Source organism: Bactrocera dorsalis, chromosome 4, assembly GCF_023373825.1.
Source record: "Bactrocera dorsalis isolate Fly_Bdor chromosome 4, ASM2337382v1, whole genome shotgun sequence".
Lineage (NCBI taxonomy): Eukaryota > Metazoa > Arthropoda > Insecta > Diptera > Tephritidae > Bactrocera > Bactrocera dorsalis.
Window position 1 is genome coordinate 31,362,150 of NC_064306.1, and position 13,666 is coordinate 31,375,815.

The window sequence follows — 13,666 nt, forward strand, 5'->3', positions numbered from 1 at the left end:
CGGCTCTGTGATCTCCATCACACTCTTTATACAGTTCACAATAGCCGCCTCCATACTTTGTGTTTGCATGCTCAACCTTTTTTTATTTGCCGACGCGAGCCATCGGGTAATTACGATTGTCTATTACCTTTGTGTGCTGTTGCAAACCTCACTCACTTGCTATCAGGCATTGCTGCTCGAGATGGACTGCGCAAAGTTGCCCGATGCGATCTTCCCTTGCAATTGATGGAATATGGGTAAACGTTCTCGTCATCTGTTGATCTATTTTATGCATCGCGCTCAGCAGGAAATCTCTTTTATATCTGTTAAGTTTTTTTAAATTAATTTGGGCACTAATTTGTTGGTAAGTCGTGGTATGAGAGTGGACAAACCTTCTCACAAATTTATAAGAGAGAAATTATTTCAGTTACTTTTTCTTTCAAGATCGCCAAATTGTCATTCACTTTGTATACCTTCATCACCGAAATTGTCGGAGAGAAAATAAAGCATCAACTGGATTAAAGAATCCAAGATATAATAATTTTGGTCAAAAGTATTGTCTGAGCTGAAAATAATGGAGTTTTGTCCATTTGAATTTAATTCTTTGAAGCTTCATATTCTTAAATTGTATTAAATTTTATGTAATATTACATAGTATGTATGTATGTTTTATTATAAAATAATCGGAATAAAAAGGAATTAGTTTATTTTTCCGAAAAATCAGAAAAATGTCAACTACTTACAGTGGACCAATAAAGTTTACATACAACTAGTTTTATTAAATTACGGCGCGTTTATTTGTTTTAAAATGAATACATTTTGTGATTTTTTTTATCCATCTCAAGACATGTATATTTAACATTAAATATAGCATATCAAAAAAATTTTTTATACACAAATAAAAAAAATTAATGCTAAAGCTTAAAATGTGCCTAATTCATATAAAACAAGTTTACGTACACCAAAGATTATTTATATAAATCAAAAGAAATTACAATAGTTTTAGCGGTTTTTGGCCTACATTTTGTCGATATTATTGTCCCTAAACATCGATGTATGCTTCCCACTCGATTTCTATTATTATTTCCGGATATTTTGACCCACTAAGTCCATGATCCAGCGTTTTGGCCTTATTTTGATGAAATTCGATGTTTTTGAATACGATTTTCTAGAAAAGTTCCAGATATTTTGAATAGGATTAATGTATGGTAATTGCGGGACCTATGGGTGTTATTTTTAATTCCATAACAATCCTGCACGTACAAGCGGATGTTTTGGGTTGTTATCTTGTTATAAATATAAGTGACCGCTATTAACATCCGATTTAACCACACTTAAAATTTAAATTATTTTGATAAAATGTTCAGAAACATATGCTTTTCCATTTTTTTACTAAAAAAATCTAATAGAACTAGGTGTACGTAAACTTTATTGGTCCACTGTATTTCCTTTTTCAATGCTTCTATGGCCTTCACTATGTTCTTCAGACAAAATATATCATTCTTGTGCTTGTTTATCAGTTCTGTAATCTTCTAGGGCATTTTGAGAAATTTTGTGGTATAGTTAATCCAAGTTGCTCCCCAATGTAAGGTTTGTCCAGAAAGTAATAAGACTGAGTCGAATTAAAAAAAATCGTAGAACCAATCGTTACAGATCTTTAAAAACTTTCAAAATAGGCTCCTTCTGCGTCGATGCAGTGCTGCCAGCGCGGTATCCAAACATTGAAGGCGTCACGGAAGGCACGGTCCGGAATAGCCTTGAGTGGCGAGGTGTATGCTGCTTGAATCCCCTTTGTCATCCCAAAATGCTTGCTTTTCATCGTCCTTTTCAAGCAAGGAAACAAAAAGGCCATGACTCGTCACCTGTGATTACATTGCTAAAAACGTGGAGGTCACTCCCACACATGTTCAAATTTTCTTGGCGCACTTCCACTCGCCGCACGGTCTGAGTTCAAAACTTTGCGCACATGAGTCACATTGCCGGTGTTTGTCGAAGTCACAGGTCTCCCAGCACGGTCTTCATCAGAGAAACACACCACTTCTAAAACAACGCTAAAGAAATATTTAGGTAAGCCTGCTTGAACATATCAAACGTCTCTGTCGCAGATTTACCGAGTTTCAAACAGAATTTAATCGCGTACCTCTGTTCTAACGAATCCTGCATTTCGGCTTGCACCACTCACAGAAACACGTCGCTCGAAAATGTTTGTCGTGACTCTCCAGGTGCTCGGAGACAACTGACCAGCCACTCGCTCGTTAGTTAGGAACGCCCTCTACCGAATCCAATCGGTGTGCGTACGCTCCGAAGTACAGTCTCGGCGGAAGAAAATCAGTCCCAATACATTCCGTACAAATACGAGTATATGTACCTATTCTATAATAGAAAGATTTTGTTCATAATTTTAAAATATGTACTTAATTTATTCTTCAAAATCTTTGTCGTCTCCTTCAAAGGTATCCATCTCAGCCAATACACTTGGGACAACGTGTTTTCCAAACCTCGAATTGTTATAGTAAATTTCCGAAATAGCCTTAAGGGCGTGTTTCCCCAGAGCGGTCGTTTGATTTTGCTAAATAACGAGGAGTCACACGGCACTAAATTGGGCGAACACGGTGATTGCGGCACGCTATTGGTTGAAATTTTGGCCTAAAACTCACGAAGAAATAATACAGTATGCGAAGAGGCATTAACGTGAGTCAAAAACGAATAGATGTCGGCCTATAATTCCGCCTTTTTTTACGAAAACCTTCGCGCAGTTTGGCCGTTCAGAAGGAATTCGGAGTGGACCACACTTCGACAATCGAAGAATAATGTCTACATAACCATGATTTTGGACCTGATTTTTTCGGCTTTGGCTCACCTTTGCCCCGATATTCGGTCGATTGGTTGTCTGTTTCCGGGTCATAAGAATAGATCCAATGTTTCATGATATCCTTGTTATCGGAAAGCATTGTTTCACAGAGGTTAACCTAACGAGGTTTTGCAAAAAAAAGAGTGATTTTAAAACCAATCGTGATTTCACTTTTCTTAGGCCCAAATGACAAAAATGGGTTTTACTGATCCTTCTAATATTCCAACGATGCCAGTGAGATCTCTGACTGTTAAACGCCGATTCCCTATAACCAATTCCCTAATTTTATTGATGTGTTTATCATTAGTTGTTATTGAAGCCCATTCTGAACGTGGTTTGTCGTTAGCGCATTATTGACCCTCTTAGAATAATTTGTACTAATCAAAAACACTAGCTTGCGGCAAACAATTATCACCGAAGGGCTTTTCTGAACGTTTCGGCACCACAAATCTAATTCCGCAGACAAAATTTAATGAAAATTCTTTGTTGAATAATTCCACTCATCGCATAAATCATGGAATGCACTTTATGAACTTCAGAAAGACAAGCGTATACTAATAATAAACACTAATGAATATTTTGATGTAACATTTGGCACAGATGTCACGGACAGTTCCACCAACGTAGAAAAATAAATTTCAACGAATGGATTTTGACGAGAAATTTAAATTAAAAATCTAACTATTTACAAAGTAGTAAGGATTGTTCTTAAGGAGGAAAGCTTCTCCCCTTTTCGCAATTACTTATACCAGCGGTTTATTAAATTAAATGTCCACGTGTTATCACAATATCAAAAATTAATTTCTTCAGAATCTTTATTAACTTTTAGAGTACACGCTTTTTATTACAGGTTTATACAGTTCAAGGATGTGACCACGTTCTCAGTTCAGGGCAGTAATTTTATAATTGTTTTCTCTAAGCAACAACCCACAAAGAATATTGTGTTTTATTATATTTCTCATAGTTGGTTTATCCCAGGGGTTTGAGGTTTTCAATTAACTTTTATAGAAACTCAACATTAAACATTATCACCATATTATTTGAAATGATATGACATTTCTAATAATAAATAAATAATTTTCATTAAAACATATGCCACTTGCATACTTAACCACCCCTCTTCTTGGATAAATATTTATTAAAATTTTGCAATTATATCCCGGTGTTACATACAAATAAAATTTAATTATAGTCGTGTCATAGTAATATTACTGCGGACTCTTTTGGTCTTTTAAATCCGACCAATCATTTATAAGGCACATGAAATCAAACGAAATTTCAGAAGGTTGTTAGAGTCAAGCTGTTTAGACGTTTCCTCAAGTAATTTAGTAGTGAAATTTATTATTAGTGAGATTTTGTATATAAACCACAGACTAATGATTTGTGAAAGTACAAAATAAGTTTGAAAATATTCCAAATTCTCGTCGTGAAGGAACCAGCACTACTTAATGTGCTGAAGACAATATTAATCCGATTACATCCATTAAGTGGTTGTGTCCACTTGCAAGCCAGAAGAATCGCATTTTTTGTTCATTTTTTGAAGAGGAATTTAATTTGATATCCATATAAGTATAAAAATGTGCTTTTAACGAATTTAATAAACTTCAATACTCGGTGATTTATTTTGAAATATTGCTAATTCCCTTGATCCCGTGGTTGATCTAAAGGAGGACCTCCGAAAGAAGGTCTCTAGCAGCGAGGAAGATTTTTCTGTTAATAATCTGAAATCCAAAAAAAAAAAATATTGCTATTAAAGAAAACTCCTGGTTGTGATCATGGGGCTAGTCAGTTCGCGGCTCATTATTCTTACGTGCGAAAATGTTTAGTCGATCGGTTTAGGAAAAAATGCGTTTAAGGTTTTTAAGTTTTATTGATACGAGGCCTTCCCTTTCTATTTCGGGATTAGAGAACAAAAAACAAATATTAATAATCGAAAATCGCTTTATTGCCTTTCAAAATATTCTCAATGAGATCTTTATACTCCGCATTGCAACCGTTTGAACCAATCGTCGAAGAACTTTTGCCACTCTGGATTGGATTATTTTCGAACTAAGCCTTTTGAAAGTGTCAACCGCCTCTTCAGGTGTCGCAAAACGTTCACGTCTTAGCTTATTTTACTCGTACGGGAAAGAAGTCCTTCCGTGCTAAGTTAAACCTATACGGCGGATAACTCATCAGATTCATGTTTTGAGTGCTTAAAAATGCATTTGGTTCTGTCGATATAAAAGGGGTCGCAATGTAGCGGTGATGAGTGATTTGTCTTCGGCGGTTGGGAAATTGTATCATAAGACGTTCTTCTTCACAATCTGGTTAGGTAGAGGTAGAGGTCGATGGTAGGTAGCCAAGCCAAATGGTTTTCCTGAGAACAGATTCACAATATAATCCTTTGCCTTTGCTGAGCTTTGTTAACTCCACTTTTGACTAACTTTGGTTTGGTTTGATTTTCTTGAAATTTCAAGCGGTCATGCCGTGTTGTGGTTAGATCAATCAATGTTCAGTTCAAGCAACAGACCAAAGTTTTGAAATAAGTTTGGACATATCATTGAATTCCTCTTAATTACAAGAGAAGACTTCACAAACTGGACTATGAAAATTCGACTATGAATCCTATTGGTCGGGATGGTTGCAAAACTCTGAAGGGAACATCGGAGATCGTATAAAATTTGTATCTAAATGATAAGCTTGAAGAGCAGAGTGGGTCCATCTAGCTGCACGTCTGTGTATATCCGAACTAGTCTCTCAGTTTTAAAGATATCGATCTGAAATTTTGCACGTTACTTCATCTCCACAAGCAGCTGCTCACTGTCGGACCACTATATCATATAGCTGCCATACAAGCTGAACGATCGGAATTAATTTCTTGTATGAACCTTTTGCATTTCTGAAGGGTATAATAGCTTCGGTGAAATCGAAGTTAATGTTTTTTCTTGGAAATCTCCAAGCATCGAATGTTTTTCTGCTACGGTTTAGTTTAAAATCCTCACTTATTCGAAGGTAGATTTCCCGTTTGTCTATAAATCAAAGCCCAAACTTTGAGAAGGAAAAACAGAACTACTCAACAATTATTTTACCCATGCTTGGCTAAGTCTTAACTAATTAGTAGAACGGATTATTAAAATCTTCTCAGAACAATGAATTATTTCTTTATTAAATAACACTTTTCTCATAATTATAGTTCTCTACGACAGTTTCAGCTTTAATCAGAGTAATTGAAAATGAAGAAACTCCGCAAGCCAGAAATCAAAACGAACGATTCTTTTACGTGGTTACTTCGGAGTTGGGAACTAACTGGCATAAAGCTTTTGCATCCGTATAAATTCTTAAATCTGTTACACATAGTTTTCAGCTGGATTCTGATCGTACTAAGTCCGATATCGATGGGTACTGTTATATTTAATACCATGGGCGATACCTCGATGACTGTAACACTTACCAGTTTGCAAGCATCGCTTAATGCTTTATTGTTACCGTTCAGGACGCTAGTAATTACCATAAACTTTAAGCGTTTGCGTAGTGTCGAACAGATTTTCGAAAATTTGGATCAATTCTATGTAAGAGAAGAGGAACGCTTGGAAATTAAAAATTGCGAAAAGACTTGCAGAAGCCTTTTTTTTTTACTTGCTCTATTTTATATAACATTTACGGTGTAAGCACTTGGTTAGTTGCGCTCTTTGCGCACAATCGCGATATGTTTTGGCATCTTTTTATCGATCGGATACCATATCTGATATTCTGAAATAAATATGTGCATATATGTAGTAATATATTGGTTTGTCAAAAAAGTTTTGCGGTATTTTTATTGAATCTATTCGGGTGGCACCCATACATCGAGCTTCTTAGTGACTCCAAGCTTCTTCAAATGGTTTATAACGGTTTGATGACTACTAATTCAGCGATTTTATCGCAATTTTCGACGACAGGCCTTCCGGAGCGTGGCGCATCTTCGACCACCTCTACACCAGAACGAAAACGTTGAAACCATCGTTGTGCGGTGGAAATGGAAACTGTATCGGGTCCATAAACTGCACAAATTTTATTGGCGGCTTGAGATGCATTTTTGCCTTTATCGTAGTAGTACTGTAAAATATGCCGTATTTTCTCTTTATTTTGCTCCATCTTTGCGACGCTATAACTCACGAACGACTTAAAAGAAACGACAATCAATCAAACACGTGTTAGCGCGTGAAATGAGCTTTCCAAAAAGGTATAGCATGACCCGATGACTAGAACTACGCGCTTTCATCGCCAACTAGCGAAAATACCGCAAGACTTTTTTGACATATAATACATAAAACCTTCATGGCGTGGCTGCGTCCGATCGTAGTCCGAACTGTCGGATTTCAATTCGTCTCAACATCCTGATCATTTATTTTTATGTAATTCTTTCCAGATTTTCTATATATAGAAACTCTGAAATTTGAAGGACTGGCTGTTCCATTTCAACTGAAACTTTCGCTGTTTTCTTTGTATTGCTAAGGCATCTCTCTTTATTATTCGGAGAAATTATATTTATGGTATAACACATAACAGGTTTCACTATGGATTTGTTATTTCGAGATTCCTCTCTACTTAAAAGATTCTTGCCATCCGATACCTCTAAGAAACAGTAATATAAAAATTTTTTCATAAAAACCATCGGAACTGTTATAAAAGCTTTTGTGTTCTGTGGAAAGTAATTCTAAGAATTATTGTTATATTTAAGATTATATATGCAAATGCTATATGGGAACTACTTAAGTGTTGCATTTAAATATTAAGAATATATTCAATAAGTGAAAAAATCATTGTGAATTCAACTATCCGTTAACGATTATTCCAAGCATTCCTTTACGTTCTTCCCAAATCCCATTTTATTCATGAATGTGTACAGTGTAAACGAGAATTTGGCAATCTGTAAAGAAAGAATGTAATGTAATGAAACTGCATGTTCGAAAAAACGCTACACCACGTGTACTCAGATATTATATTACGAACCGATAAATTGGTGCTCAAATTGATTCTAAATAGTTTAACTCCAGTGAATGTTATTTCCGTCTGTGTGTGATGCAGGAAATAGATGATGAGCTTGCGAAAGCGTTTATCCATATCCAGCCAATTGCAATGAAAGATCGCGTGTGGCAACTTAGCGCAGTCCGCCTCGAGCATTGATGCCTGATAGCAGCTGGGTACAGTTTGCATCAAAACAACCAGATAGTATACAATCGTGGTAACCTTGTGCATCGTATCGGCGAATATGAATATGTTAAGCATGCAAACGCATAAAATAGCCGCGCCGAATGCGAGTTGCAAAAAAATGGTCAATGAGAAAATCGAACCAACGATATCCGCCACCCTTGCAAATAAAAGACGGTTATACATATGGTTCAAACGACGCCTCGAATCACTCACTGCAGTATCTGCTGATGCGATGATATACAAGCTACTAATTCCCGAAAATTCTGCTCGTCGTTAAAGACAGAGTTCGTGCCTAAACGACTGACGCGGCCCGTCAACAGCTTAATATGGGTGCGTAAGGCACGTATATAAATCGCCGGAAAGGTATCACTCGACACACTGGCTTGCAGTAAGAAATGTATCATAACCACTTCGGAAAGAAAGTGTAAACAGTGTCGTAGGGGCTGATACGGTATCCAATCGATAAAAAGAAGCCAAAACATATCGCGATTGTGCGCAAAGAGCGTAACTAACCAAGTGCTTACACCGTAAATGTTATATAAAATAAAGATTGTAAAAAAAAGGCGTCTGCAAGTCTTTTCGCAATTTTTAATTTCCAAGCGTTCCTCTTCTCTTACATAGAATTGATCCAAATTCTCGAAAATCTGTTCGACACTACGCAAACGCTTAAAGTTTATAGTAATTACTAGCGTCCTGAACGGTAACAATAAAGCATTAAGCGATGCTTGGAAACTGGTAAGTGTTACAGTCATCGAGGTATCGCCCATGGTATTAAATATAACAGTACCCATCGATATCGGACTTAGTACGATCAGAATCCAGCTGAAAACTATGTGTAACAGATTTAAGAATTTATACGGATGCAAAAGCTTTATGCCAGTTAGTTCCCAATTTCGAAGTAACCACGTAAAAGAATCGTTCGTTTTGATTTCTGGCTTGCGGAGTTTCTTCATTTTCAATTACTCTGATTAATGCTGAAACTGTCGTAGAGAACTATAATTATGAAAAAAGTGTTATTTAATAAAGAAATAAAATTCGCTAATTCATTGTTCTGAAGAGATTTTAATAATCCGTTCTTTATAGGTATTTACTAATTAGTTAAGACTTAGCCAAGCATAGGTAAAATAATTGTTGAGTAGTTCTGTGTTTCCTTCTCAAAGTTTGGGCTTTAATTTTACAGACCTTCGAATAAGTGAGGATTTTAAACTAAACGGTAACAGAAAAACACTCGATGCTTGGAGATTTCCAAGAAAAAACATTAACTTCGATTGCACCGAAGCTATTATACCCATCCGAAATGCAAAAGGTTCATGCAAGAAATTAATTCCGATCGTTCAGCTTGTTTGGCAGCTATATGCTATAATGGTGCGACAGTGAGCAGCTGCTTGTGGAGATGAAGTAACGTGCAAAATTTCAGATCGATATCTTTAAAACTGATAGACTAGTTCGGGTATACACAGACGTGCAGCTAGACGGACCCACTCTGCTCTTCAAGCTTATCATTTAGATACAAATTTTATACGATCTCCGACGTTTCCCTCTGGGTTTTGCAAACATACCGACCGATAAGATTCAAAGTCAAATTTAATCACCATTTTGTGAATTCTTCTCTTGTAATTAAGAGGAAGTCAAATGATATGTCCAAACTTACTTCAAAACTTCAGTCTGTTGCTTGAACTGAACATGATTGATCTAACCACAACTCGGCATAACCGCTTGAAATTTCAAGAAAAGCAAACACAAACCAAAAATAATTAGGTTAGTCAAAAGTAGAGTTAACAAAGCTCAGCAAAGGCAAAGGATTATATTGTGAATCTGTTCTCGGGAAAACCATGGCTTGGCTACCTACCATCGACCTCTACCTCTACCTAAACCAGATTGTGAAGAAGAACATCTTATTATATAATTTTCTCAACCGCCGAAGACAAATCACTCAGCACCGCTACATAGCGACCCCTTTTATATCGACAGAACCAACTGCATTTTTACTCGTAAGCACTCAAAACATGAATCTGATGAGTTATCCGCCGTATAGTCTTAACTTAGCACGGAAGGACTTCTTTCCCGTCCGAGTAAAATAAGCTAAGATGTGAAAGTTTTACGACACCTGAAGAGGCGGTTGACACTTTCAAAAGGCATATTTTGGAAGTAATCCAATCAGAGTGGCAAAAGTTTTTTTACGATTGGTTCAAACGGTTGCAGTGTGGAATATAAAGATCTCATTGAGAATATTTTGAAAGGCAATAAAGCGATTGTTGATTACTAATATTTTGTTTTTTGTTCTCTAATCCCGAAATATAAAGGGAAGGCCTCGTATCAATAAAACTTAAAAACCTTAAACGCATTTTTTCCTAAACCGATCGACTATACATTTTCGCACGTAAGAATAATGAGCCGCGATGGACTAGCCCCATGATCACAACCTGTATTCTTCTTTAATAGCAATATTGTTTTTTTTTCGATTTGAGATTATTAACTCAAAAATCTTCCTCGCGGCTAGAGACCTTCTTTCGGAGGACCTCCTTTAGATCCGCAACGTGATCAAGGGAATTTACAATATTTGAAAATAAACCGCCGATTATGAAAGTTTAATAAATTCGTTATATCAAATAAAATTGCTTTTCAAAAAATCACAAAAACGCGATTTTTCTGGCTTGCAAGTGAACACAACCACTTAATGGATGTAATCGGATTAATATTGTCTTCAGCACATTAAGTAGTGCTGGTTCCTTCACGACGAGAATTTGGAATATTTTCAAACTTATTTTGAATTTTCACAAATCATTAGCCTTTGGCTTACATACAAAATCTCACTAATAATAAATTCACTTCTAAATTACTTGAGGAAACGTCTAAACAGCTTGACTTTAACAACCTTCTGGCATTTCGTTTTCATTTCATGTGCCTTATAAATGATTGGTCGGATTTAATAGACTAAAAGTGCGCTAAGCAATATCACCATAACAGGACTATAATTAAATTTTATTTATGTATCTAACACCGGGATATAATTGCGAAATTCTAATAAACATTTGTCGCACTGACCGAGGGAGGTGCTAAAGTGTGCAAGTGGCGTATGCTTTAATGAAAATTATTTATTTATTATTGGAAATATCATATTATTTTGAAGTACGTTTGATATAATGTTTAATGTTCAAATTGAATAAAAATTAATTGAATTTCTCAAACCCCTCGGATAAACCAGCTTTGAGATATAACACATCACAATATAAAAGTACACATTGACCTGAACTGAGAATGTGGTCACTTCCTTGAGCTGAGTAAACCTGCAATAAAACTGTGTACTCTATTAAATAGATAATAAAGGTTATGGATAAATTAAATTTAATAAACTGCAGATATAATAATTGGTAAAATACGCATAAAAGTAAATAAGCATCCCAGCAAGAAAGTGGAGAAGCTTTCCTCCTTAAGAACAATATATAATAATGTGTAAATAGTTAGACTTTATAATTTATATTTTGCGTTAAAATCCATTCGCCAAAGTATTATTTTTCTACGTTGGTGGAACTGTCAGTGACATCTGCGCCAAATGTCACATGAAACTATTCATTGGTATTTAGCATAAGCTTGACTTTCTGAAGTTCAAAAAGTGCATTCGGCAATTTTTACGATGAGTGAAATTATTCAATAAAGAAGTTCCCTTAAATTTTGTGTGTGGAATCAAATTTCCGGTGCTGAGAATATTAGAAAAGACTTTTTTTGTCCAAGTGCAAGTACTTTATGTACTTTTTATGTTATGTTGAAATTTTTCTTAAATTTTTGAAGTGTGGTCCAATCCGAATTCCTTTCGACCGGCCATGTCCACTAGAGTGATGGATGTTATGCGAGGTCTACTCTTGGTTTTTGCATTGATTCTTCTTAAATTTTTCGCAAAATTCGACTGATTTAGCTCCATCTGACTTCTGGCAATTCACCAAACACCAACGACCGCTCTGGGGAAACCGTTTTGAGTCAATTGAAGACATTGAAAGTGAGTCGGTACGCGCATTGAAGGAGGTATTCTAGTCTAGAAATCAAATTTTGGGCAGTTTTTTGAATTTTATTTAAAAAAAAAGCAAAAAATATTTGTAGTATTCATTTTTTATGGTGTTTTTATTGATATCTTAAGAATACAGAAAATAAATTTTACAAAAAAATATTAAAAATTTAAATAATTAGAGGGGGGAGAGACAGGTGTAAAAAAAATGGCGCATCCTGGTGACATTAATCCTGACTCTCCTGAAGGTCTGAAAAAAAATCAAAAGAAATTCTTAATCAGTAAGGATGCTGTTATAGTCCCTACCTCAGGGAACACGAAAAAAAGTTTTTTGAAAATGGCGACTGCCTGAAAATAAAAATCATTTTTTACGCTTTTTTAAAATTCCTGAATTTTTTTTAAATATTAAAAACAAAAATTATGACACGATGCTGATAGGAACGATAAAGGATTATATAAAGAAGGTTCACACAAAATTTCAAGTAAATCGGTTGTATAGAACTTGAGATAATGCCGGTACCGTGTGGAAAAAAGTAGTTTCGAGAAAAACGCGTTTAAAAAATTCGATACGGCCGAACCGGGCTAGGTACTGCGTCACTAAAGTAACTGTAGCTCTTAAAATAATTTTAATTTTTAAAAATCCTTTGGAGGATGTGTTCTTAAGGGTCTAAACTTTAAATATATGACAAAAACGAATTTTTCAAAATTCTAGAGTAGAATACGTCCTGAACGCAATTCCGAAAATTTACAACTGCAACAATTGTTTCAAGGATTGGAAAAACGTTGGCAAAAGTATATCGGGTCTGAGGTGGATTACTTTCAAGAAGAGGACATAGATTTTGATGAATAAATTAAGAATTTTAAAATGTTTAAAGAGTCTTTCTATTATAGTATATAAGACGGAATACACTGTCAAAATCTTAGTCTAACTTCACTTACTTTACTCACCTCAGAAAATAAAGACCCCATATCAAATTTTTTAACGAGTTTCTTTAATGTATTGGTTTTTAATCATTATTGCAATTACATAGCAAAATTCCCCATATATTTTTATGTTCGAAATAAAGTCAAGTGGAATATCGAAAATAACTATTACACAAGTAGTTATCGCGGCGGCAGGGTTAGTTCAGTACCGATTTCATATTACCAATTCGAAAAACGAACAGTCGATTACATTATACGAGTACATATGTACAAGCATATTTGTTTGTTTGACATGGATGGGCTCCGAAACGACTTTTATGGTAGCGGAATGCCGAAAGAAATGTGCAAAGTCGGAGTATCAAGGAACACACAAAATATCCGCTGTCACTAAAATCCAGAAGTTGGAGGAAGCTGGGATTGCAAAACACCACCCTCAAACTGTTAGGAACTTCTTAATTTCACCCGATTTCAGAGCACATATGGTACAAGCCACAATCATGGAAGAAAAATATTACGTAACGTCCACGTCCATTCGTACTCGGACCACCACCACGCCCACAAATCGCCATTAACCGAAAACGCATAAAAAGTCGTATCTAGGCACTAAATTTAGATATAATGCTGTAATTTGGTATCGAGGATCGCAGTAGGAAGGGGCATCTGTGGAAAAAATTTTTTGAAAAAATGGGCCCTTTAACAAGTTTAATGTATACGAGTATATCGCCTAAACCACTGAA

The 13,666-nt window shown here is 35.6% G+C and overlaps 2 protein-coding genes across 8 annotated transcripts in view; one reads left to right on the plus strand and one right to left on the minus strand.

Annotated features, from left to right (window-relative positions):
- Positions 1 to 13,666, plus strand: part of LOC105224091 (balbiani ring protein 3) — a 387,939-nt gene that overhangs the window by 150,699 nt on the left and 223,574 nt on the right. The gene's annotated exons all lie outside the window — the stretch shown is intronic.
- The window catches only part of LOC125778525 (odorant receptor 7a-like), a 63,056-nt gene that overhangs the window by 38,010 nt on the left and 11,380 nt on the right, over positions 1 to 13,666 (minus strand). The window contains exons 1-4 of one of the 7 annotated variants that reach the window (XM_049456814.1): positions 10,846 to 11,425; positions 8,219 to 8,998; positions 7,785 to 8,162; positions 7,330 to 7,721 (exon numbers count right to left, since the gene is read on the minus strand). The exons of 1 other annotated variant lie outside the window; for it this stretch is intronic. In XM_049456814.1, coding sequence (XP_049312771.1) covers positions 7,685 to 7,721; positions 7,785 to 8,162; positions 8,219 to 8,958 — 1,155 coding nt within the window. In that variant the 5' untranslated portion in view covers positions 8,959 to 8,998; positions 10,846 to 11,425 and the 3' untranslated portion in view covers positions 7,330 to 7,684. 5 more of the 7 variants (XM_049456813.1, XM_049456810.1, XM_049456812.1 and 2 more) reach the window with 5 other exon arrangements.